Source organism: Parus major, chromosome 6 (assembly GCF_001522545.3).
Source record: "Parus major isolate Abel chromosome 6, Parus_major1.1, whole genome shotgun sequence".
Lineage (NCBI taxonomy): Eukaryota > Metazoa > Chordata > Aves > Passeriformes > Paridae > Parus > Parus major.
In genome coordinates this window covers 11,915,162-11,939,810 of record NC_031775.1, presented here as the reverse complement: position 1 = coordinate 11,939,810, position 24,649 = coordinate 11,915,162, and the positions used below count along the sequence as shown (strand labels likewise).

Sequence of the window (24,649 nt, the reverse complement as noted above, 5' to 3'; positions counted from 1 at the left end):
TCAGTGGGTGTTACTAGTCAATCATTTGTTAGATCGCCCTGTGTTATGAAACTAAGACTTTTATTATTATTAATTATTCATTGAAGACACACCTTATCTCAAACAACTGCAGACGCCAACAGAGATTAGGATATCTGTAATGGGTTCATTAAACTTGTTTTACTTAGAGTTAACTGTTACAGAGATCATGCGAGGTGCACACTCTCCTTCTGAGGTGTTACAGATACTCACTGTCACAAGAGGACCTTCCAAGCACTTCAGTGACATTTGGGTTTTCTGTTCTTCAGGACTGATTGTGCAAGCCCTCAATGGTGTGAGCCATCGTTCATCGTTCCTGAAATCTTCCTGACATTATTAGTAAAGTTCATACCATGTGTGATTTGCCGAAGAACATGCAATTGTGTTTTCCCCAGTGCACAGCAATAGCCTCAGTCTCTCTCCCTAGGGGTGTCTGGCCTCACAAGGGAGGAAAGTATAAAATCTCTATCTAGCAAGGCCAGAAAAGTCTCCAGACATGACGATAGACAAGAAAGGACTTGCTGGGTGAGACAAAATGAAGATGTAAGAAAACGGGATGAGACCTTGAGACTCTGACCTCTTCAAGGTCTCCTAGAGGAGAAAAAGAGAAAAACAGTCAGAGAAAAGAGAAATCCAGAACTTGAGAGAGTCTCTGTGAAATGGCTTCCCAAGCTGGGACAAAGATGCACTTGTCCAAGGCTGGGTATAGACCATTGCAACCTGGCAACTGGTCCTTGCTCTTACCAAAGAAGCTCATCTAACCTACTAACCTACTGCTGGAAGCTGCCATGCACAGGTTCTTGTTTTGTTGATGTCTGACTCCTCTTTGAGGAGTTAGTGCCCTTGGAAGTTCCCTAGGTGCCCTGGGAGACAGCAGAGCATATCCAGTGTGTTGCAAGGTCTTAAAAAAGAGCTGCCCAAGGTTACTCAGGGCCAGTGTACCAGTGGGGTCCCAAGAGCAGTGGCAATGGCTGGTAGAAACAACCCTCAGGGCTGTGCTTAGCTTGTTCAGTCGGGCCTTAACCCTCCTTCTCTCCTGAACTGTGACACATTTGCAGGAAAAACTGATCAGAAGGTGTTGGAAGGATAGGGGATGTGGGACTTGGTGGGAATTAGCAAGTGGCCTGGGTGAACTGAGTGTTTCATTGGAGCGTGCAGTGTTTGCTGTACAGGAGTGTATTGATGTGAGTTTCCTTCCACTCAGTGGAGATAGTGAAGGTATCCATCCCTTGCAAAAGTTTTTGTACCTTCCCTACAGAGGGGAGTTCTAAGTCATTGTTGTTCTCTTGAATAGATGCAATAATTTTCTTGTTGTTCTCTTTAAATCTCATTTTACTTCTTAGAGAGCCATACTCAAATACTTTGGTGGAAAAACTGAATTGCCAACAACTTTTGGCTAGTTACTGATCTGCTGGCCAAATTCCTGCACCATCTCAGATGCAATCAGGGCAGTTCGTGGAAGTTCATGTAAGTTCATGGACTTGCATCTAATGAAAGGGAAGTTCATGAGAGTTTGCTCTGCCACATGAAGTAGCTGCCAGCTACCAGGGTTCATGACGTCACCACCTTGTCTACAAAGTTCCCTTGTTCCCATGACACTCATTGATCAGACTAGAGGCCCGTAGAGATGTTTTCTTCACCAGCCTTCATCCTCTGCATGTCCTTCCTGTCTGTGGTGGTCTTGGGTGCTATCTAAATTGGTGCTTACTGCTGGGTCACTGTAATGCATGAGAACTATCAAAGGGGTGAAGAAAAGATTCCTGAGGAAGAGAGACCTGCTTGATTAATTTCAGCTAGGCTGCTTTCCACTTTTCATAACAACTTCTCTCAAACAAAGCATTTAGTTTCCATGAATTTCAGGCTCATTTGAAGAGCCTCCCATCCCTACATGATCAAACACAACTGTTTGGTATCTGTGTAGGAACTAGGAAAGGGCAGGTACCTGAAACCATTCTCAGCACAGGTGCTCCTTGGTGGATCTACAGCACTTCTGGGTTGTTTCATGTAGAATTATTCTTCAGGTCCATGTAGACACTCCTGCTGTCAGCAGAAGTAAAATATTGATGGATTAAAGCATAATAAAAGTACTTCCCTATAGCTCCAAAGTACTTTACTGATTTTTACCAGTTATCAGCAGGTCCAAGGAAACATATGGCAGTCATGTAGTGATTATGCGATTTGGGCATGCACAGTGCTCAGCTTCTAAAGAGATGAAGCCTCCCTACCAGCCAAAGTCCAAATGTTTTCCCTGGGTGTCTCTCCACTGTCACTACCCAGTGCCCAGGCAGGCACTGTGGGGAGCGCAGCTGGTTCATGAGGGCTGCTCAAGTCTCAGCCACACAGGCAGCCTGTCAAGATCCATTGTCTCCATCTCCTGTTGTGCAGAGCTGCTGGTAAGGTTTTATACATTGTGGAGCAGCCATCCTGGTTGGTACATGAAATTAGCAGAGGTAAGCACAGTGATGTTCTTCACCAGCTGTCCTTCTGGGATCATGGCATCTTGTACAGCTGTGCAGCAAAGACAGTCTGCAGGCTGAAGTGGAAGAGCAAAGGAAATGCCTCCCTCAGACTCAGCTGCTCACCGTGCCTGTGAGGAGGGCTGGCTGGGCCCAGTGTACTGATGCTGTACAGTGCTGTGCAGACATCCAGGAGCTGGAGGGTCTGCTGAGGGCAGAAATGTGAAGACATTCACAGTTCCGTTGCATGAAGGCAGAAACGTGTGGAAAGATGGACAATGAGGGATTCACTTGGTGTGGCTGCCTAAGGTGTGGCTGGGGAGAAGGCCCTCCGTGAGACCTTGCAGTTACAGACAGGCAATGGTTGCTGGCAGACAGAGTTTTCTCTGGGATCACAGAGGCTCCCCTTCCCTGTGTTTCAAGCCCATTTATCTCAGGGGCCCACCTGCCAGTTTTTGGGGGGAGGGGTCCCAGAGAGCATACCATCCAGCCACTTAGCAGGCCTGAACCAGTCCTGCAACTATATCTGTATAAACACATTGCAAACAGGGCCACACTGCAAAAAGTCCACAGCCAGGAGTATTTATGGGGGATCACCATGGTCTAGGACTGCAAAGCCTCCTGAGCTCCATGATTTCTCAGATTTTATGTGGAGGGCTATTTCTGTGCTTTTATGTCAGCACCCTGTGTCTGGCATTTGAACCTGTATAATCTTTTAAAGAGTAAAAGAGCATTATCACTAAGTTTCTTGCACTCATGCCATGGAATGAGCAATTAGAGCATAGGGCACATGTGGAGAAGCAACCATATTTCCTGTATGTTCCAACCATGGGAAGAATTCAGGGTAGGAAACAGGGTTTGAAGACCTTCCTCGGGCTCCACAGTATGAACCTATCTCTTGACTTTAGCTCAACTCTTGCCCTTTGGTTTTCTTCAAAAAGTGCAAGCAGACTCTGCTGAGTTCAGGTGAGGGCAATGGAAGGTGTTAAACTGCTGGGCTGGGTCCACCTGGACACTTCAGGGATTTCTGGTTCCACCTGGCTCCACAACTTAAAAGGTCTAGGCTAAGAGCCTAGCAGGAGAGCAGGATGGGTGTTGTAGGGCAGTCTAGGGCTGCATCAGGAGCTGTGCTCTCCTGGGTGTTTCTTGGTCCCCTGGCTTTGGTTCTAGGGGCTCGTGTCAGTGTTTTTTCTGATCCTACCCTGCTGACTTGTGGCCAAAAAAGCTTACAGCTCACCTTACCTCTAGGCTGGGAAGGGAATGCTTCGTTTGTGCTGACTACTTGGGGTGAGGCAATATCAAGAGGCGTTTTAAGCCATACCTTTTCCCAAATGCAGAGGTGCATGGAATGAGAAGAAAGGAAGGTTTTGATGTCAAATGTTGTTGAACAGCTTCCCTGTGTCTTGCATAATCAGGGGGCTGTTTATATGACACAGCAGTTGAGGACTTGGTCAAGTGCTGTGCTTGGATCTAGATGTCTTAGCTGCTGGGTTCTCTCACTGCTGTTTCAGACCCTAATACTGGCTATGTCCCTATTTCCTACAGAAAGGTAGGATTGTAGTGGGTCTGATCCAGACCCTGTGGGACTCTGAAGCCCCTGCTGCTGTGTCCTCTTTCCTTAGATACTGAAGGGAAGGCACATGCGCTGCAGAATGACTCTGGCTGTGGGCTCCTGGTATCTGGAACTCCAGATGGCTCTAGGAAAGTATCAGTCTCTTATGATGGCTGTTACATCTTTGAGTGGGTGAGTGACCTTAGAGATTCTGCTGGGACTGTAGCTACTGGTGCTCTGGCTGTCCTGACTGGTGTGGCTTTCCCCTAGGATCACAATTACCTTATACTGGTTGGGCTTGAAGGAACAGATGCTGCTGGGGAAAAAGTTCTTTATGAAGAGACGCTGCTCAGGTGCCCTGTGGACCTTCCTGGTAAGATACAAGCACCTGTCAGAATCTTGTGGTGATGACTGCCATTCCTTTCAGATGGCTGTTCCTAGTCAGTTTGGGGGCTAGGAAAAAGGACTTACTGCTGTGCTGAAAACCCCATGGAAAAGGGTTTGGACATAGGAGCCCCCAGTTTGCTGGGGACTTGTGCCTCTCTGCAGGGTCAGTAGGTGAATATGTTCATTGTGTCTCCCAGCCATATTCTGGCTACATGAGTTCCTGCAAGCTCAGGGATTGAACTGGAGACTAGGTGCGATGGTTTTCTTAACTACCAGGAGTTGATCTAGAATGCTTTATCTTGACAGATCCAATGTAAGTCCAGTTTCCTGAACATGACCTCAGAGGGAGTCTCTGTTCCATGGAAATGTAGGCCCCTCCTGGGCAGGCTTCCATGCCAGATCCAGGCCATGTGTTTGACTCTTGCCTGACTCTCCCTTCTCTTGATTTGTATGCAGAGTCACCAGGACACCTTGCAGCCAGTGTCTTTCATGTCTTTGTCCCCCTGCTCTTGTGCTTTAGCTGCAAAGTCCTTCTGTTTTTTCCAGCCCTGGATGCTCCAAGCAGTAGTGTCTGTTCAGCTGTTCCCAGCCAGGACCGGCTGCCATGTGCCTCCCTGCCCATCAGCCAGGGAGACTGTGAAGCACAAGGCTGTTGCTATGACCCCAGAGACAGCGTGAAGCCTTGCTACTTTGGTAACACAGGTAAACCTGAGCAGCTGTTCTCCCTCCTTTCTGAGCTGCTGCAAAACATTTCTCACCAATCTCACAAGGGTGTCTCACTATGCTGGCAGGGCAAGCTTGGTGTTTACCACTCCTGCAGGTGGCTCAGGGCTATGTTTTTGGCTGCCAAGAATATCATGTCCCAGTGAAGCGTCCAGCATTTTCCACTGTATTGCAACAGACTTGGTTTTCTGCCCAGCATCGGTGTTGTTGTTGAAGCTGGTTGCACTTGTCTTGCCATACTTAGCACATGTTTTGTGGGTTAAAGGCAGGACAGCTTGCAGGACTTGTTGGTCTTGTCTTGGTTGTGATGTTAGGGTCTCCTTTCCATCCCTCCTATTTCTGAGCTCAAGCTGATTATATCTTTTTCTCCAGTGACAGCTCATTGCACACCAGATGGCCAGTTTTCCATAGCTGTTTCTCGAGATGCAACCCTGCCACCTGTTGCCCTGGACTCAGTGCAACTGGCCAGTGGACACAGTACTGGCTGTGTCCCTGTCCTGACAAACAATGCCTTTGTTGTGTACCGGTTTCCACTCTCAGCCTGTGGCACTACTTTTCAGGTAAGAGATGCAGCTGTTGCTAGGCTGGAAGAGCTGGAACAACCTGAGATGGTTTTGGCTACTTAATGGACATCCTATAAACTTCCAGAGGTCGAGTGCTGTTCTCCAGCCTGACTTGCCACAGTGATGGTGCCTATCTGTCATTCCAGATAACTGGAGACCAGGCCATATATGAGAATGAGTTGGTGGCAAGAAGGGATGTGAAGACTGGGAGCCTTGGCTCTGTCACTAGGGATAGCATTTTCAGGTATTATCCTGGGGCTGATGTTGCTGGGAGTCATTGTGTTCAATATCACTAGAGAAATTCCTGCTTATCACAAGCTCTGAATTCACATGAGGACACTGAAGAAGGTTAAAGACTGGTACATCTCTAATTAGTAGGAATTAAGCTGTTGTTGATCAGTGACAATCTGCAGATTCTGAAATCTAAACACCAAAGAGAATTTCAAGTATTTGTTTAAAAGGGACTGTTGGAAGGAAGGGGATATAAATAATTAAAGCAGATGATACATTGCCATATTGGAGAAAGAGGGTATCAGAGTGGCTTTTCTTATTTTCCTGATTTGGAGCTTTCCTTTCCCCCCAGGTTACATGTCCGATGTAGTTATTCCATCAGTGGGAGCTCCATTCCCTTGAGTGTTCAGGTCTTTACATTGCCACCACTCCCTGCTGTGTCCCAGCCAGGTCCTCTGTCTTTGGAGCTGCGTGTTGCCTCAGGTAGGAGAAGTTTGCAGGACCTACTCAAGCCTCTCGGTGCAGGGCTCCGGTCTCTGAAGAGTAATAGTGGAGTATTGATGGGTTAACCCAGACTGCTTCCCTGCCATCAGGGCACCTACTGCTATAAAGGACGCCTATTCCTGTTTCTTCCTGCTCCTAAATATCTTTTGGGTTTCTTTTGCCCCAGATGGAAGCTACACTTCCTACTATACAGACAGTGACTATCCTGTTCTGAAGACTCTGAGAGAGCCTGTTTATGCAGAAGTCAAGATCCTTCAGAGAACAGACCCTGACCTGATTTTAGTTCTGCACCACTGCTGGGCCACACCAAGCTCCAACCCCCAGCAACAGCTGCAGTGGCCAATTTTGGTAGATGGGTAAGTGACTTGTAATAGACTTTGGGTTGTGGGAATAACTTGCTCTTTTTTCACTGTTTACATTTCCTCCTCAGGTGCCCTTATGCAGGGGACAACTATCAGACACAGCTGATGCCTCTGAGTTTCACCTCAGGACTACTGTTCCCCTCTCATTACCAGCGTTTCACCCTCTACACGTTCACCTTTGTGGACCCTACTTCCCAAGGGAAACTCTCTGGGCTGGTAAGATCCTGTCCTGGCTGCCTAGCTTCATATTGAAGACAAGTAAAATGTGCAAGCAATAAGAACTTTTTCATAACTATGAATCTCTTGGCCTCCTTGGGAAAGTGGAACAAAGACTAGTAAAATCCCCTGCTGAAACAGAAGGGGAGAGGTTGATGCAAAAAACCTTATTCCCTGAAGTGAATGTGGTAGAGGTAAGAGACATCACTGGAGGGGTGTGACAAAAGATGTGACTACTAGAATGGTAGTAGTTTACTTAAGCAAGTGCTGGCTTGTCTGGTGAATTCGATTAGGGTGTGTGCTCTAGCTATGCTAATCGATGTTCTCTAAACTAAATTTCTTGGCCAAAATCACTTGGAAACAACTTGGAGTACCTTTTGAAGCATCTGGGCTCTGAATCTCATTTGAGCTCCTCCAGCTGTCACATGAAATTCACCCTGCCTTGTACTGTTTGCTCAGTGTTCCTAGAATCAACTAATACTCAAAATTTGTCTCAGCTGTACTTAACAAAGTTCACAGTGAAGTGGTGCTCCGGCAGCAGCATTCCAGGAGTCAGGGAGAAGTGCTGTAAAACTGGATTTGACCGAGTTTGAAAGTGTACGGTGTAAGGGTTCCGAAGTGGACAGCAGAGGGCTCCAAGGCTACAGCCTGGATGTGAAACCAGACCGACAGACTTTCCTGCTTTCCCCCTGAAGGTCCAGGTGCGCTGGTATGGAGCTAACTGTCCCCATAGCAGCCCGTTTGGTGCTGTGGTTTTGGATTTGTCACTAAAACAGTGTTGAAAACAGATGTTCTTACTGTTTGCTGAATAGCACTTGCAGAACACCAAGGCTTGCTTTCTCTTCATTCTGCTGTCTCTCAAGCCCAAGTGAGTAGGCATGGGATAGGCTAGAAGCTGGAAGGCAGCAGAGCTGACTCAAAATGACTGAAGGAATACTCCATGCTGCACGATTTTATGCTCAGCAGTAAGCATTAGGGGATTAAATCTTCCAGTGTAGCTGATGCTCTAACTGCCTGGGCACTGGTCTGCCTGTAGGAGCAGGGAAGGCGACTTGCCCTTATGTCACTTGTGCTTTAGGGTTTTTTCTTCCCTCTCCTCCTGTCCTTCACTTATTTAACTGTCTTTATTGTTCCAGCTACAGGTTTTCTTGCTTTCGCTCTTCCTATTCTTTCTCTGCCCTGCTGGGGCAGAGGAGGGGAAATGAATAAGAGGCAGCATGGCTGCTCAGCTGTTGGCTGGGGTCAAAGCACCACACTAGGCTATCACCAGCCTCCAGACACTGCCTGAGGGATTTCATTGTTCCATTTCAGTGTTCCATTTTTCTCTAGGTGTACCTGCACTGCAGTGCTTCGGTGTGCCACCGGTCTGTAAAGGAGTCCTGTGTCACCACTTGTCCTTCCAGCGTCAGTAAGTGTCCTGGCCTTCTCCTTCCCTTCCAAAGGGGCAGCAAGGGCCTAGTCTCCAAGCTGGGGAGTAGGAGACATGTGTCCTATGGAGTATTCCCTTGAAGCATGGACAGCTTGACAAAGCATTTCCTGCTCTTTTCCACTGACTAAGGACTCTTCTTATGCCAGAAAGACAGAGGTCTTCATGGGCTAAGGTCTGTGTGGGCTCATGTGGAAAATGTGGCCTTCAGAGCTTCCTGTGTGTTGAGAAGCTGACCTAGAAGAAGTTTGGTGGCCTTCAGGGCTACACCTCTTCTTACCTACAACCTTCACCTTGCTCTGTAGGGGGTAAAAGGAGTGCTGAGCATCCCTTTCAGGAAGGCACTTCCCATGTCTCTGGCAAAGGCCCTGTGATTTTCCTCCAGGATGAGCTAAGACAGGACACAGCCAAGGATGGCCTCAGTAAGTGTGGCAGCAGAGCAGGGGAAGGGAGCTGGTCTAAGGCTTTTCTACAGAAAGGCTGAGCCCTTAAGGCATCCCTGTGCCTCACTGGGAGCATTAACCGGGGTGTCTCTCCCTACAGGAGCGACGGTGCAGGCTGCAGCCCCCTGGGCTCTGGGATTTGCTGCTGTGGCAACTGGGACAGCTCTGTTTGTGGTGCTTGTGGTTTCTGTGCTGTGGCAAAGGAAGGTGTCAGCAACACATGAAATCCACTGATTGCAATAAGGTGCCTGTCAAACCCATTTGTTTGGTGGTACCCCTTCCCCTGGAGACTCTAGCTATAAGACTTTATTTATGAGGCAGAAATTACCCCAGTCTCCTTTACAGAAGTCTTTGAAAGCCTTCCAAATGCTCTGAATTCATCTCACTCTGGACTTCTGCTCTGGGTTTGGTGTTATCTGTCTGCCTTGGACAAGCTGGAGACCTTGTCAAGGCCTGGGCTGCAGACTGAGGCAGGTTTGATGCTGGGTGGTGTTGGCATTTCTGTTAATGAATATAACCTAGGCTCCATTCAAACACTGAGCAAAGTGCAGCAAAACTCACTAAAAGCAGATCCTGCAGCTACTTCTCTGGGGATGCAGAGCAGTTGTTTTGACTGTGCCAAGGAGCTGGGAATTGCCAACTTGTCCCTAAGTCATTGGGTAAGTTAGAGCTGTGTTCATGTGGCAGGACTGGAAAGCAAAGATGCCAAAGCACTACACAAATGGGCCTTCCCAATGATGCTGTGCATGAACCTGCCTTTCTTGCCCTAGAAATAGAAAAGGATAGGTGGCATTTTTCTGGCGAATGAGAACATGGAAACATCATTCCAAGTGGGGAAAAAAATAAAAGGGCCTTGATGGTTTGAACTTCAGGAGAAAAAAAAATAAAATCAAACTCTAAAGCTTAATTTTAAGCCTTCATGTGACAGCAGGCTGTTAGGAGTATTCATAGGTCTTGGATTAAAGCTAATTTGACATCACTCTTGGCATAAAAGTGCTTTTCTTATTTTTTTAACTTATTTCTTTTAGATGAGGAAATATAACTTGCCATTTTGAGCATCGGGAGCAGCTCAGCATGGTGTTGTCAGTCCCAGCAGCTGGGCAGCATCCCTCTTTGCTTTCTGAGGTCATGGGTGAAAACAGTGCAGCAAAACTCTCCAGGGAGTAGAGGGGAAATGGGGTTCCACCCCCTTCTTCCTGCCCAGCCTGGGGGGAGCCCTGGTGCTTGCACTTACACTGAGAGCTGCTTACAGCTGATGTGGTAGTCCTTGAGGGGAAGGAAAAATGCTTTTCCCTATTTTCCTCTAAGGCTTGATTAGAAGTTCTTCCTGTTAAGGGCAGGACAGAAGTCTTAATTGTATTGCTTTGGGGCCTTCAAAAGGGAAGAGTAGCACTTGCACATGGAAGCAAAAAACTGATCACTAGCTTGCTTGAGGCAGCAGATGTTCTCTTTAATTAGGTTCTGCTGCTACTGTGTGATTGGAGGGTATTAATGAGTGGTGGGATCTGCATTTTAATTCCTTTCCTATTCCAAGAAACTTCAGGAGTAATCTTGGTTTTTATTTTTCTAGTAGAAATACTTTTCCCTGCTACTGTCAGGATAACCAGTGATCTTTGCCTTGCACACTTTCAAAATCTAACCAGAAGAAAAGACAACCAAGTTGTAAGGTGGGAGGGAGATGGAGATCACAGGCTGGAAAAAACTATCATCTGAAGATAGGTCAAACAGCCTCCTCTTCTGGAGCAGGCCTCTGGCAATTAAATTACCTTGGTCCAGGTGGGGATCTGTCTGGAAAGCTGAGTATAAATTCGTAATGTGCCTCATGACAAGTCTTTAGTAGCAGTCTGTAATGTTAATTAACTGGGCAATTAGAAGACTAATATAAACCACACCTTCTCAGTGCACCAGGCAGGGTCCTCTGGCACTGGTCTTGTGTGTGTGTGAGCTAAGACCTAAAGACCTCCTGTCTGCTACTGGGCCCTTCCTGTGCCTCAGTAAGAGACAGATATATTTGCTTAGAGAGCTTAGATGACTATGTGGATGATGAAGGGGCTGTGAGAGTCGAGTCCCCGCTGCACTTTGAGTTCCTGAGCCATCCCAAAGTGGTAGGGAGCTCTGGGTGTGTATCCTATGGGAATTGCATGGATTCCCCTGCAGGGACTGTCCCTTTTGCTGCAGAGCTGTGTGTAGGAGGCTGCTATGTGTAGGGTACATGCAGTGCTAGGTGGAGGTGGGTGAGCAAAGAAATAAATTTAATTCCCTACTCCACTCTGGGGAGTCTTATGTGTTTAAGGCTTGCTATTTGGTCCTCATCTGGCAGGAAGGCTGTGAGCAGCAGTGAGATGAGTTGTTCTTGTGAAGCACTGGTACAGGGTGAAAGGCAGCCTTCAGGTTTCCTCCTCTGTTGCATGGGCCCTGTTGTCACTGCCTGTTCTCAAACACTGCTGGGGTGTTTAATGGTTCTCATGGCTCCTGTTTGTCAATATTTGCTTCTGCAAAAAGTGTATTCTTTCCCTTCTCCCTTCACAGATACACTTCTGGCTTACTTTTTTTTGAGGCCTCTCTTTAGCTGAGTCTCATTGACTTTTCACCATTACTTTCTTTTGATTACCTGTGTGTTGCTTCTTGTGTCAGCACCCTCTTTAGCTTCACTCTGTGTCACCTGGTTATGCAGTTCAGTTAAAGCTGAACAGTTATACAATTATAGCTATACACTTCAGTTAAAGCTGTTGGGCAGTGTGGTACATGGTGGCTTAGACACCTGCAGGGGAAAGGAAGCTGCTCTGTCCAGGAGGGTGCTGGTGGCTGCGAATCAAGCCTGAGGCCAGCTAAGATCTGTCATTTGAGGCTGTTGTGTAGTACTGCTACTGAACCCAGATTGTCAGAAAGAAACCCCAGTGCTGAGCATCAGTGCACTTTGCTCCACTGCCTTCATTGATTCTTTTTGGGAGTGCTGTGTGTGCTGTCTGTCTGTGGAAGAAAAGCCCAGCAACAGCACCTAATAAAAGGCTGCTCACAATTAATGCATATGTTTTTTCATACCTGAATTTTCAAAAGGCTCTCCTCATCCTCTAACGCTTTCAGAACAGCACCTGCTTCCAAAGAGCAAACTTGTTTCTTTGCCAAAGTTAAAGATGTTGTTTAAAAGCTTGGAGGTAACAATTCCTTTCTTGAGTAGCTGTGCTCACCTGACACCCTAAAGGTGTGGCAGTTGTTATATTACAAGCCAGGTGTTCATTAATAAAATATTGAAAACAATTATCATAGTAGTGATGCTTTTATTAAATTTCTTATGCTTGGATTACAATGGAGCCTGGAGTGCAGAACTATACAGTATGTTACACATTATAAATACATTTATTTCTGAAAAATACATGAACATATTTAATATAAAGCTATAATAAAGAAGAGTGCTAGTTTTAGTTAAAAAAATACAAAAAAACCCCAAACACAAAACATTCAACAAGCTTATACCATGAATAGAGAGGGTTGTAGAAAATACCAGTTCATGATGCTATGTCTTAAAATACTTTAAATTCAGTTTGCACTGATTCACATTATATACAGTCTGTAAAAAAGCTGGAGGGATAATGGAGGATGTAAGTTAAGTTAATGCAGGATTTTTGCCCCCTGTATTTATGGAGATATATGGAATATTCACAGAATAATCAAGTCATAAATCTTTCTAGCTTTGGATGAAGCTAGCAAGATATAGAGTGAATAAGCAAGTCCTGCACCAGCAGCTACAACTGAAAAATTAAACACAGCACCTACTTTAGGGTGCTAACCTTGAGTCAGCACAGCCTTTTTTTTTTTTACTTTTTCATGGGGGTTTGGGTTGTGGGGTTTGGTGATTGTGTTTGTGGGGGTTTTTTTTTGAGATGCTAAGTAACAACAGTAGCAATCCTTCTGCATACTTGAACCCTGCCGTCACTCATCCCTGCAAACTCTACTGGCCTGGGAATGGCCTGGCTGAGATGCTCTGAATTCAGAAAACATCCTGCTCTGGTTTGGAGGACTCCAATGGCTCCAGCTGATGTGGATGAGCAAGGGAAAAGCATCTGTTATTGAAAGACTAAGCTTGCTGAAACTTATCATTCCTGCCACCTTGTCAAATCTTGGTTCTCAGGCAAGTTGGGATTGGGGAGGGATTTTTAAAAAGCAATTACTTGATGTGTAATTATATTATAATTTATGGGGTAGAACAACCCTTTATCATGAAGCAATGCTAGTTCACTTAAATCTTTACTCCATGTGTATTAATTATTTTGCCAGTACCAAGAGGAGCTAGTGTGCAGAGACCTCTGCAATCACGGGACTTTCAGAAGCATGCACTGCTTGTTCCCTGAGTCAGGAAGCAGTGGACATGTGGCAATAAGGCAGCCACCACACACAGTCATAGTGTTACACAGCTGTTAGTGTATCCCAAAAGAGCACCTGTTTATAAAGGATGTCTTTGAATTACTTTCCCTTGCAGCCTTGCTCTCCTCAGCTCTTCCTAATCGAGAGAGCAAGGTGGAGCTGTGAAGTACTGCCCCACCTACAGCCTCAGGCCCCCACCTGCACAGACGAGCGCTTCAATGGAACTTAAAAGCAGGAATTCAAGCCTGGTGTCCTGTCCCCCATCAAAAAAAAGAAAAGAAAAATTAAAAAAGAAAAAAAAAAATTGTTTACAATGAGCATCTACAATGCTAACTTCTGTGCAGGGTAGCACCAGAGTCCAGGGGCCTCTGCAGAAGGAGCAGGCCCACAGGATGGGACGCTAATAGTGGATTCAGGAATGACCCTAGTTTTACATACTTTGTTTTCCTGTTGGATTTCAGTGAAATGGCACAGCTGGCCATAGGCTGCTCTGAAGGGAAGAACTGTGCTGGGGACAGAGACTGCAACTCAGGTTCCCCAGAGGGAGGAGGCTGTCCTTTTAAGAGCCAAATCTGCCCTGGGCAATGAGTCTCTGACACTCCTCTAGATGATGCTATGTGCCATGAAGCTAATATTTATTTCAGTTGGAGAAGTCTCCAGAAGGTAATGGTAGTTTCAAGGCTTCAGTGTTTCAGGTAATTCTGTTCCCAGCCCAGAGAAGAGGAAGAATTTCCAAATGTTACAAGTCCCTGTTGCTTGTGTTGCCAAGATGCTAACAGCAATTTTCATCTGTAGCTTGACTTTTTAAAGTACACTTCAGATTCGGGAGCGAAGCCATACATAGCTGAGCATGTATCTGCCCACAAACCCTTCTCAACATCCCCCTTCCCTCTTTCCCTTCCAACACTCAATTCAGAATTGCTCTGTTGACAATTGTAGAATGTAGATTGCGCAGAGTAACCCTGGGATTCTTGATTTTGCATCCTTTGGTATTCTTGCCTTGACTTTCTGAAACAGAAACAGGCAGTGAATATGAGATTAGATAGAGCTTCTCTGTATTTAGCCTGTGGGCTGAGTTGGGAAGATGAAGCTGAGGCTGATTTTCTTTTAGTCTTTATTATGTACAGATTGTCTCTTTCCCAAGACACCTCGTTGGCTTATTATTTGGAACTCTTTTGACTGACTGCAGATTAATTAATTTAGTGTCTTTTATGTTTTGTAAAAAGGCTGTGTAACGTAGCCTGTATGACTACGTTTGCCTTTAAATTGTGGGTTAATAAAAAAAACGCAACCAACCAAAAGCTGAGGAGCTACTAAAATGAAGATATATGGGCTAGTCCTCAGTAGGCATCAATCCACATCATTTGAACTTCAAAAACTGGACCTGTTTCTGTCTTTGTAAGCTGGAGTGTGTCTGGATGAAGGAACAGGACTGCCTCGTTTTTGTGCAGAGAAGTGGTGAAAAACCCCAACCCATGAAGAAACACATGCTGGTTTACTTACTTCAGCTTGCTCTGTTTGACTCAGATTATCAGAAAGGCCATAAGTTTTCATTCTTTGTATTTTGTCCCAGAACAATCATGGAGTTCCTCTCAGTTTTCCTCAGCTCTGAAGACATAATATCTGGCCTTAACAAATGGAAAAATACAACTGAAGTTGACAGTGTCCAGAATGCATGGCTGTGTTCTTAACATTAATATGCTGTGCATATGTATCTAAGCTATACCAAATACAGCTTCCCCCTCTCCAGTCTGAAATTCCATAACAGATGCTATCCAAATATTTGTGGCAACATCCAGAAAGAGAGCCACAAGATGCAGCACTTGGCAGGGAGCCACATTGTAATGGATGGACACAAACATCCTTTTGTTCAGAGCAGCCAGTATTTTCTGCCTAGCTGGGAGACAGGGGATAGACTTGTGGCTGAATGTCACAGGGAAGTTAAAATTTCTGGCCTAAAATAGTAAGTAAGAAATGAAGTGCTTTGAAGAGCAACACTAAGCTAGCTGCTATGGACTGTCTCCAGCTTAATTTTTTGTTAGTTATTTATTACGTATGTTTGAAACAAGTATAATGCATTCTGTTTAGTTGAAACAACTTAATTAGCTCAGGCCTCCAGAGCTTATGAGAGACAAACCTTTTGAAAACACTTCCTAGACACATCTTTAAAAGAGGTTCTGTTTTAGAAAAAAAAGCAGTTGTTTGGTTTTTGGTGTTTGGTTTTTTTGAATCAATATTTGAAAGTTATTTACAAAAACTAAATAGCTAATAGCTATTTACTTCAAATCTTCAGTTTGAAAAATCTTCCACTCAAAGTCCTCACTAATGTGATGTAGACTATTTTGTGAACTAGTATTGGGTTTTTTCCTAAGTGTTGTACATTTTTATGTTCTATCCTGCACTTAGTTCTTATGCAATGGACTGGTCAATCTTCTGTGTTGATGTTCTTTAATTCTTAGATGGTTTCTCAACCCTGAGCACAGTGTTGAGAACACCTCAGTATTAATCTTCCATGTGAAGAACATAATTTAGATCTGAGTCTGAGGTTCTTGGGCCCCTTTCAACCTTTACTGCACAGTATTGAAGATGGGGTTTTGTAATGTTAGAACTGCACTGTCCTTGCTAGCTTACTTCACACTAACCACAAAGTGGGCATCATAAGGCAGCAAGCTTTTGGTGGCTTCAAACCGAAATGATCATCTTTACCATGAAAAATACTGTATATGAGGTTAGCTCATGCCCATGCATCTGCATTAAACTTACAGCTCCCATAGATACCCAGATGGGTATATCTGCACTGCAATGTCAGGAGGGGATTGCCCAAAACTTCCTACATTAGATCCTACCCTGGAAAGTGGAGGACCATGTGCTGCTTAAGTTCACAACACCATAATGAAGTCAGCCATCCATCTGTTCTGGTTCTTTGCACAGAATAGATGTTGCTTTGTAGGAGCAAACATATTAGCAGGAAAAAGAAAATGAAATGAAAACCTGAGCCTGCTTAGAACAATGTATGACAAACCACTGAGTCTTGTGCCAGTATATTTACCTTGGCAGGCCTCCCCTCTCCCCTGCTAGAAGAACCAAGTTGTCTCTGCTATGAGAATTCTTTTGTAGATGTTAAAAAAAAATAAATAAAAAAGACAGAAAAGAAAAACAAAATAACCACCCTGGAGCAGATCATTCATCTTACACAGAGTAGGAGCATGAAAGGGGATTTGCTTTGACCTAGTTACAAAAACAAAAACAAAGAGACTTTCTCTAATTGTCCAAATGACTCAAGTGGGACTGGGTGTCAAAAGCAACAGATCTCTGACTCCTTCAGAACTGTATGTTAATACAGGGCACCAGGCTCCAGCCTGTTCCAGTGCAAGACCTGGAGCCCAAGAAAGCTTGGGTAAGCAAAAGCCAGCCAACTCCATATGTGTGCATGTACAAACAGGACCAGGAGCCAGGACAAACATGTTTCATAAATTATAACAAAGACAGTGGCTTTAAATGCTAAGAGTGTCAGGGCTTCAAGGTTTGCTTTGCCAAAAACTGCAGATGCATGAGACTTTATTGCTTTATCATTCTGGTACTGCCACAGGAAGAGTCTGTCTTTCTGTCCAGCAGCATTTGCTGATCTGTCATTGATCCACTAAGCCTAACTTTTTACTTCATAGGAGCCTGAGGGCAACTGCATATCCAAACTGCCACATAAACAAGGTGCCAAATTTTTCCACACACCAGTGAAAAGAACAGGGTCGGTATATGGCTGTTGCTGGGTTTGGGGTAAAAAGAGCAAGACCAAATACAGTTTGGGCTGGGGAATAAGAACTAAATGAAGGAGAAAAGGAAATGGAAGGAGATAAGGGGCACAAGTAGAGGCAACAGTTTTATGTAGATATATGGGAGAAGAAAATTAGTGGAAGAAAAGGCCATTCATCAGCCACTGAAAATAGCCTGCAAGAATCAGTGAACAAGAGCTCTGAAGATGCCTGGATAGAGACAGGCAAAAAAACTATGTATTTGGCATCTCACTGTACAGCATTTCCATGATAGCAGTAGTTGTCCATTCTAGGAGACTAATTTCTAGGGAGCTAGAATTTCTGCTAGTAGCTACTGGGCTGACTCTTCATTGGAAATACATCAATTAAGGCAGCTCAGGACCTAGCCTTCAATTCTAATGCAGGGAGTGCTGGTGCTGTCCTCTGTGCTGCAGAGATGAGGCAAGCAGAAGATTACAGAGACAAAACTTTTCTGAAACCCAAATAAAAGTGCTGGTTCTATTCAGGTTTAGAGGGAAGGTTCACAGGAGTTTGTATTTTTTTCCTCAGCTGGTTCACCATCTATTTTAGATGGAACTGTTTGATCTCCCTCTGCTTTGTGTTTCTTTCAGTTTCCCAAACAATAGGAGGAAGCTGTCCTGTTACATGTGCTTGGGCCCCAACCAACCTTTTCCCAGCTGGAAAAGTCACTCCATGTATTACAGAGGCTTTTTTTTTCCAGCTGTAATTATAAGATTCCCAGTTCCCATATGCATTTTGTAAGGTAGGTACAGGCTGTCTTAAGGGGAACAATAGAACATTCCTGAGTGCTTAAACAACTGCTGTTTCCCCACCATCACCCCTTCTAAAACCAGAGGAGGGCTTAAGCACATTTAAGCTGTTCCGCTGAAGGTTACTGAGACCTCAGCTGAAAAAACATACAGGGAGGTGCACAGCTCCATGTAATGCTCCTGCTTTGGTGACTAAGATACCCAGGCTCTTCCTGTTACCTGATTACATACACAAACACTCCAAATTCACCAGACTAGCTGGGAGGACTTGGCAAGTGCACAGGGAGTATCTGTGCAAGGGGTAGCTGGCAGAAGTGTCAGATGGACACGCAACACAGTTTAGCTCAGAGACCAGGCTACAACCAGCTTGGTAGACAAACTTGCCCAAGGGAGAAGCATGGATCACTTAATAGAAATAGAAAGACCTCATATTTGACCCAAATATTAATCTACAGCAACGAACAGGTCCCACCCATGAGCACACATTCAGCAAACTTCATCTCTTCTTCCTCTGACAAAAACCATCCAGCTGATCCTGACTGTCCCATCCCAACACACATCAAGTACAATACGGTCTGTCCCACTGGATGAAAGGTGGGAAAGCAGACTGCAATGCTTAAGAGGGAGCAGAAAGACAAATAACTGAGCTATAGAATGGTTCTGGCTAGTTGTCATCATCCTCTTGCCCTACTGGGGAGAAGCACCTTATTTTAGAGACCCTAATGTTTCCATGATTCTCACACGGGTAACATCCAGCTGGGATCCTAGAGCATCTGGGCACTAAGGAAGCAAATGCTGCTGCTAGCCAGGACCAGCATATGCAATGGAAATAAGGTAAGGAGTGGTCTTCTCCAGGCAGCAGCAATGAGAGGTAGACCTTCTACCACCTCCTCCCAAACTAAATGAAAATCTCCCACAGCATTTTCTCACCTATACAACTGTGGGCAGGACCTCTTCAGAGCAGCAGAGGACAGCCCCAGCTTGCTCTGGTTTGTCAATCGCGTCTTCCTCATAAGATCTCTCATTCTCCTCCAAGCATGGCTCTCACCCTAGGGAGCAAAAAGGAAGCACAACTTAAAAGGCAATTCACTGGCAGAATTCATCTGGTTAACATATGATATTTTGGGGTACTCCAGGGTGGTGGGAAGAAGGAAGTTTCTTTGTTTCAGACAGATAGGTGTCAGGGCCCACAAAATAATTTTTAACGCTGCAATGATGCCCAGTGGCCAGCCTGCACCTATATAGGACACAAGGAGACAGGATGGATTTTGTATTTTGTTTGGTAGCATTTCTCTGCCTAGGACTCTGCTGTTCTTTCTGATTTAGGATTTCAGAGAGGGAGGGCACCTCACCGGTGAATGCTGAGTAGCTGCCTAAGGGCACGTTTTACCCTTTTGTCATTCTGTGTTAAAAGAGAAGATGGGTTTGGTTTCCTAGCTACTCACATGCACGCAGGGGGCCTTTACAACAAAAACAAAAAAAGCAGTTTCACTCTCTTATCCTTTCTATTAGGCCAGGTGCATTGGTATCAGCCTATTTTAAGGTGGTAGCTTTTGTGGATCATGAATTAGAAGAGATCAAGCCTTTGTTTCCCTGTCACGTCAGCAAGCCACAACTATTGGGCCCTTACATTTGAAATGCTAATAGAGATTATCAGGAGGTCAAGGAGTCTCAGGAGGCCATCTCTAATCTTTGTTCTCTCCAGGTCGGGATCATCTGGACCCGTGAACTAAATGGAGCTATGAGTAAAAAATTCAATGTTTTGTTTGGGGTTTTTTTGGTTTTTTTTATAGTTTTAAATTTCCTAAAGTGATGACTGGAAAACCTGGGGAACAGAAATTATCATGTCCCAGAACTAGCATAACGGTGAGAAATTATTCCCATTTCAGTGAATTTCTCAAATTATTTTCACGTTCCTGACATTGTTCTGCCCTGTCCCAAGGTTCCTCCTCACTGTGAGCTGGTGCTGCTGTGCCACCAGCAGAGCCATTACTACAGGAGTTGTGGCCACCTTGAGAGCATAACCTGGCACCTGCCCAGCCACACTTATTAGCCCCAGCAATGCCTATTGCAATAGTTCTTCTTGGGAATCTGCAAAGTTTTCAGTTCAAAGCTTCAGATGAGGTCATGGCTCAGCTGAGAACTGCAACACCTGATTCAGTGCTATTGGGTTAATTGCCTGTAAGCAAGACTGTTTACTCATGGAAATAGCAAACCTCTGTGTTTACTACTCTGATTAATGTGTGCTGTGGAAGGGTTTAGAGGCCTTAGCAGTTAGTCCCTCGTTGTTCTGGTGTTGTCTCAGACAAGCGAGCACTGCTGATACCGCAGAAAGCCCGGGCCAGCTGATGCTTCTGTTGTCCATGAGAGTAAACCTCAGGGATGAGGAAACCTCTTTGGTTCATACAATGCTGTGCACCACGTGCACGTACTCTCTGAATATGTAGACACAAGTTAAATATATTCTGCAAAGATAGTACATACCGAGGTGTTCTTGCTGATGTCCAGAGCCTGAAAACAAAAGGCAAACACATTGTTAAAGACCAAGACAGTGAGACCATCTCCTAGCATTTGCAACAGACTAGGCTCTGTTCTCAGCTCTGCCCTGGAATGTAGCCCCAGCCTTGGTGAGTCCTTTTTCTCTTTTTAGACTCAGTCCTTCACATGTGTAATAATCCCTTCTTTCTCCTTCCACCTCTTGCCTTCTCTTTATTATTTAAAATGCCAGTTCATGTTTATAGTACCTCGTAGCCTGGGGATGAGTGTAACAGCCAGAATTCCCACATAGTACCTGAACTGTAGGAATAAATCATGCATTTCATGTTCAGGATACAAAATCCAATACTAAGTGACAATACTAAGGTGTGATGTAACAAGAAAGGATGAGGATTCAGTTTAAAGAGCATGGACCTTGGTTCTACAGTCCTGTGAAGTCATCAGAACTTCCCACATGCTTAAAATATTCAAGAAGCTGGCTGGACACACAACAGAGCATGGAGCACCTTTCAGGCCTCAGCCTTAATTTGGGTTCTGAAGTTCATTGAAGTGTTTGTGACCTATTTGCAACTTAAGGGTGGAAATTTCATGAGGTATTTCCCGTGAGAGACCTACTCCTTCCTCTTTCCTGTTTGCAAGGCTGGGAATATTCTGATTAGAGTCTCTGCTCTGGCATTTCAGCACTTCTGAACCCCACCGGAACCTGAAAGTGCTGATGCAAACACAAACAATGGGAAAGAAAGGGAGAGGAAAGTGTTCATTCTTGCTCTCTTGGACTTCAGTGACACAGATTTGCTGAAACACATTCCCTGGAACATTCTTTGAGGACTGGAGCTAATTACATTGATATGCTGCCAGTCTGGTATGTGTGGCCAGCTAAGGATTGACCCACTAAAATTTTTACTAGTGGTAATGAATGCTTGGTTTAATCTCACTAGCATCAGAAGTGGAGATACTTAGGACAGAGTCCACACAGTAAGTTATTTGGAGTTGGTGAGGACTAAACTCCATGCTGCTGTCTGCAGTGCTCCTCTCCCCTACACCAGTGACCCATTTGCGCCTTTCTTGGCATAAAGACATTGTCCTTCTTCATTTAAGGTTGGGAGCAGACAACAGAGGGACACAGACCCCCCTGAACCTGGCTGGCCCAGCTCCACTCAGTAGCAGCCAGGGTTGACTTGCACTCCTGGCACCTTGCTCTGACCTGCCTGAGCAGAACTTCTCTCTGCTTCTCCCACAGGTACCACTCAGAGTCAGGTTCCAAGTCTATCACTCACCTTTCTTACTGCAGAGTCCTTTGACAGAAAAGCCTGTCCCTCAGCCATACTCCCAACTTCTCTGAACTCATTCTCCTTGTTGTTCCTATTGTTTGATGACTTCCTGAGCCCCACCATTGGCTGGCTCTTTCCTGATTCCAGGTATCTCTCACTTCCTGCAATGAAATGCAAGGATTTATTTCTTAGCAGTGTCCTGCTAGGATGGCCTCTGGGCAGTGCTGGCAGCAAGTTATGACTTCAGATGGACCCTAAGGACTTAAAGATGGGATAAGAACCTGCAATTAAGTTGTTCTGTGTTTCACCAGGTACTAGAAACAAGTTGAAATACAGGGTTTGAAATAAACTGATCAGCCTCATTTGGTGAGCTGGTTCACATCTAACAGACTTTTCATTTGGTTCTATCATCAGTAGGCTGAGCCCAGTGTTTCTCAGCCTTCTGGAAAAGTTGGTCTCTGCATTCAAGCTTTGCAGCTGGGGCTTATTTCCACTTGGTCTATAGAATAAGTCATCCTCCAGGAATGTGTTCTGTGCCTACTTGAGAGGGTAGAAGACAGGCATAAGGCTTTCCATCTTTGATCAAATCCTACCTTGCCTGGGTGAGAGGAGCTCTACTAGCAGTCCCATTCAGGCATGATAAGTTTCCAAAAGACCTGTTTTATAATTCATTTGTCCTAATCTTTACAGCCACAGCTGGAAAGCAAAAAAACCCAATTCACACGCATGAAGCAGCCAGTGTTAAAACCTTAGGTATACACAGTGTGTTTTAAATTGCTTCTCTTGGATTTCAGCTGGAGTTGTATTAAAAATTTGCCCTGTTCCCAGCTGTCTTTCCTAGGGAAAAGAAAGTGGCTGGTAAGCTTGTTTGACCAAGTGGTGGCAAATGGAAGAGCAGGTTAGAGGTATTTGAACTCACCATTGCAGCTGCTCAGCTTCTCAGTGTTTGCTCCTATTTCTGGGATGATGGAAAGATCAGAAGGGTTTCCAGTCTGAACCAAGAGGCTGTGAGGTCTGCTCCTCCCAGCAAAACTTGTTTTCATGTCTTGATATGAGTTAAGGAAGATACTGGCAGCTCCACAGGAGCAATGCTGTAGAAGATATTCCTGTACCAGACAAAAGGAAAGTATGTAGGCTCTCAGGTTGCAACGGCCCAAGGTAATAGGGGATGCAACACCACAGAGAAATTGTAAACATTCCAGCCCAGGGACATCCATCCTTGTCCTGGGACCCACCAGAACCCAGACAAATTATTTAATTCTCTAAAAGGCTGAACAACCTGTAGCTGGTAATACAGTGCTTTCATGGCTTAATTAACATTTCACTTAAATTGCCTGATACTCAGTATCTTTTCAGTTTGTTTCTCAGAAGGAACTGAATACAAGTTTCTAAACGGAGAGCTGCTCAGCTAAGGCATTAGTGTAAATAAACAGATCAGTTATAACAATGACTCATATTTTAAGATGTTATTTGTTTTGGAGCATGCACAGACAACAATATCTTGTATTTTTATTGATGGGATGCCACAGTTTTCTTGCATGTTACCAGTGATATTGACTGTATGTGGTACTTAAGTCAATCTACTTCTGCTGGTGGGGTGAGGAAGGGGAAATTTTCTACCTTGCACAACCACATTGCAGAAGAGTTTAGTAGGGTGGGAAGGAAGGAGAGTTTTATCCAGCTGAAGCAGAAAGGGAACCAGACTGTTTACTGGAACCAGAACAGGCCAACACCAGTTTAGCACCTCTGGAGACCCCCAAGCAACTGACAGTTTCAATGTCACTTCTCATCTGGATCTGTTGTCACAGCAGTGTGGCACTTTGCTTTGCCTATACCTTTGGGAGATGCTTAGAAAATCTGCTGAATGATGCTGGCTTTGGCCCATGGTACTATAGATTTCCCTGTAAAGCAAAGGACGTGGAGCAGCAGTGTTCCAAAGCCATCATTTCAGTGGTGATGTATGTGCACCTCTCAAGAACATCATTGTGAGCATTGCTTATCTACAATCCTCATGACCTGCACTTAATATGATGCTAATCCCACATTTTGGGAGTTGTGTCTTCCCTAGCCATGTCTGAGACATGGAAACCTTTCCATGCTCATAGTCTGCATGGAGAGTGAACACGGTTTGTAAAGGAGTCTTTGGATGCTCTCCAAATTGTGGATGGCAATCTTCAAGTTTCATGGCAAATGGGGTAACAGTGTTCCTCTTCTATTCAGAGGGGCTATGACTGAAGAACAAAATAATGGAGAGCTGCTCAAATACAGGAGATACAGGCACCACAGGATACCTGAGAGCATCCAGTTTTGTAAACTGTGCTGCAAGCACTGAATGTTATATCTAACGATCCAATTCTCCACTGAACAGTATGAGACAAATGCATCTGAGAAGACACTGCTGAGAGACCTTCAGAAGTACCAAAAAGATCAAAGTTTTGAATATTTAAATGAAAGCACAGTGTCTTTCATTTCAGTGGGAGCTGGGGAAGGGGCACATATATCAGATGAGTTTGCAGCTTGGAAGAGTTACTTTGAGCAATGACTCACAGTTGTAAAGCTTCAGGAAATGTGTTAGTAATTCCCAGGCTCTATGTAGGAGGCTGCATTCCTGTGAGTGTGAGAGATGGGTACATGGAAATGACAAGCTACTCTACTCTGCAACCTGACTCAGAACTTGGCTTTGGCTCTGAGGAGGAGTCAGTCACCTACTGCAGATCCAGTCCCAGCAGGTGGGAGAGCAGCACCAGGGGAACAATGACGCTATCAGGAGAATAAAAGACTCATCACAGCCCAGCTGGGAAGAAATAGCTGAGTGTGATAAACCCTTTCTGTTCCTTTGGGGAGTGTTAAAATAAACAAAAAGGCAAGGGAGGAAAAAAGATGGAAATCTGGTGTGATGACTGAAGAAGAGGTGGGGTAGAGCTTAATAAAATACGCAGGGATTAAAAAATACTGGTGGAAATGCTAGGAAGACCCTAACATTATTTGCAAATTTAACTCAAATTTTCCAGCTCTGTCTGATTAAAATGACAAATGGGAACACTGAAATGGTTTAATGTCAGAGATTCTTAATCTGGCAGCTCAGGAGCACAGGAAAGG

General features: G+C 44.8%; 2 protein-coding genes across 2 annotated transcripts in view; one reads left to right on the top strand and one right to left on the bottom strand.

Moving 5' to 3' along the window:
- Positions 1 to 3,547: 3,547 nt before the first annotated feature.
- ZP4 (zona pellucida glycoprotein 4) lies at positions 3,548 to 9,860 on the top strand. Its single transcript, XM_015633621.3, has 12 exons — positions 3,548 to 3,761; positions 4,097 to 4,218; positions 4,297 to 4,399; positions 4,960 to 5,115; positions 5,509 to 5,696; positions 5,846 to 5,943; positions 6,283 to 6,413; positions 6,601 to 6,790; positions 6,865 to 7,012; positions 8,342 to 8,420; positions 8,744 to 8,860; positions 8,982 to 9,860. Exons 1-12 carry the CDS (start codon positions 3,563 to 3,565, stop codon positions 9,113 to 9,115), a joined length of 1,665 nt encoding a protein of 554 aa, XP_015489107.1. The 5' UTR covers positions 3,548 to 3,562; the 3' UTR covers positions 9,116 to 9,860.
- Positions 9,861 to 12,139: 2,279 nt separating this feature from the next.
- Positions 12,140 to 24,649, bottom strand: part of LOC107207024 — a 30,999-nt gene continuing 18,489 nt past the window's right edge. The window contains exons 4-9 of the mRNA XM_015633620.3: positions 22,470 to 22,656; positions 21,557 to 21,711; positions 20,268 to 20,294; positions 18,714 to 18,832; positions 14,747 to 14,871; positions 12,140 to 14,251 (exon numbers count right to left, since the gene is read on the bottom strand). Of these exons, the coding sequence (XP_015489106.1) occupies positions 14,775 to 14,871; positions 18,714 to 18,832; positions 20,268 to 20,294; positions 21,557 to 21,711; positions 22,470 to 22,656 (585 nt within the window). The 3' untranslated portion in view covers positions 12,140 to 14,251; positions 14,747 to 14,774. The remainder of the gene's footprint in view (positions 14,252 to 14,746; positions 14,872 to 18,713; positions 18,833 to 20,267; positions 20,295 to 21,556; positions 21,712 to 22,469; positions 22,657 to 24,649) is intronic.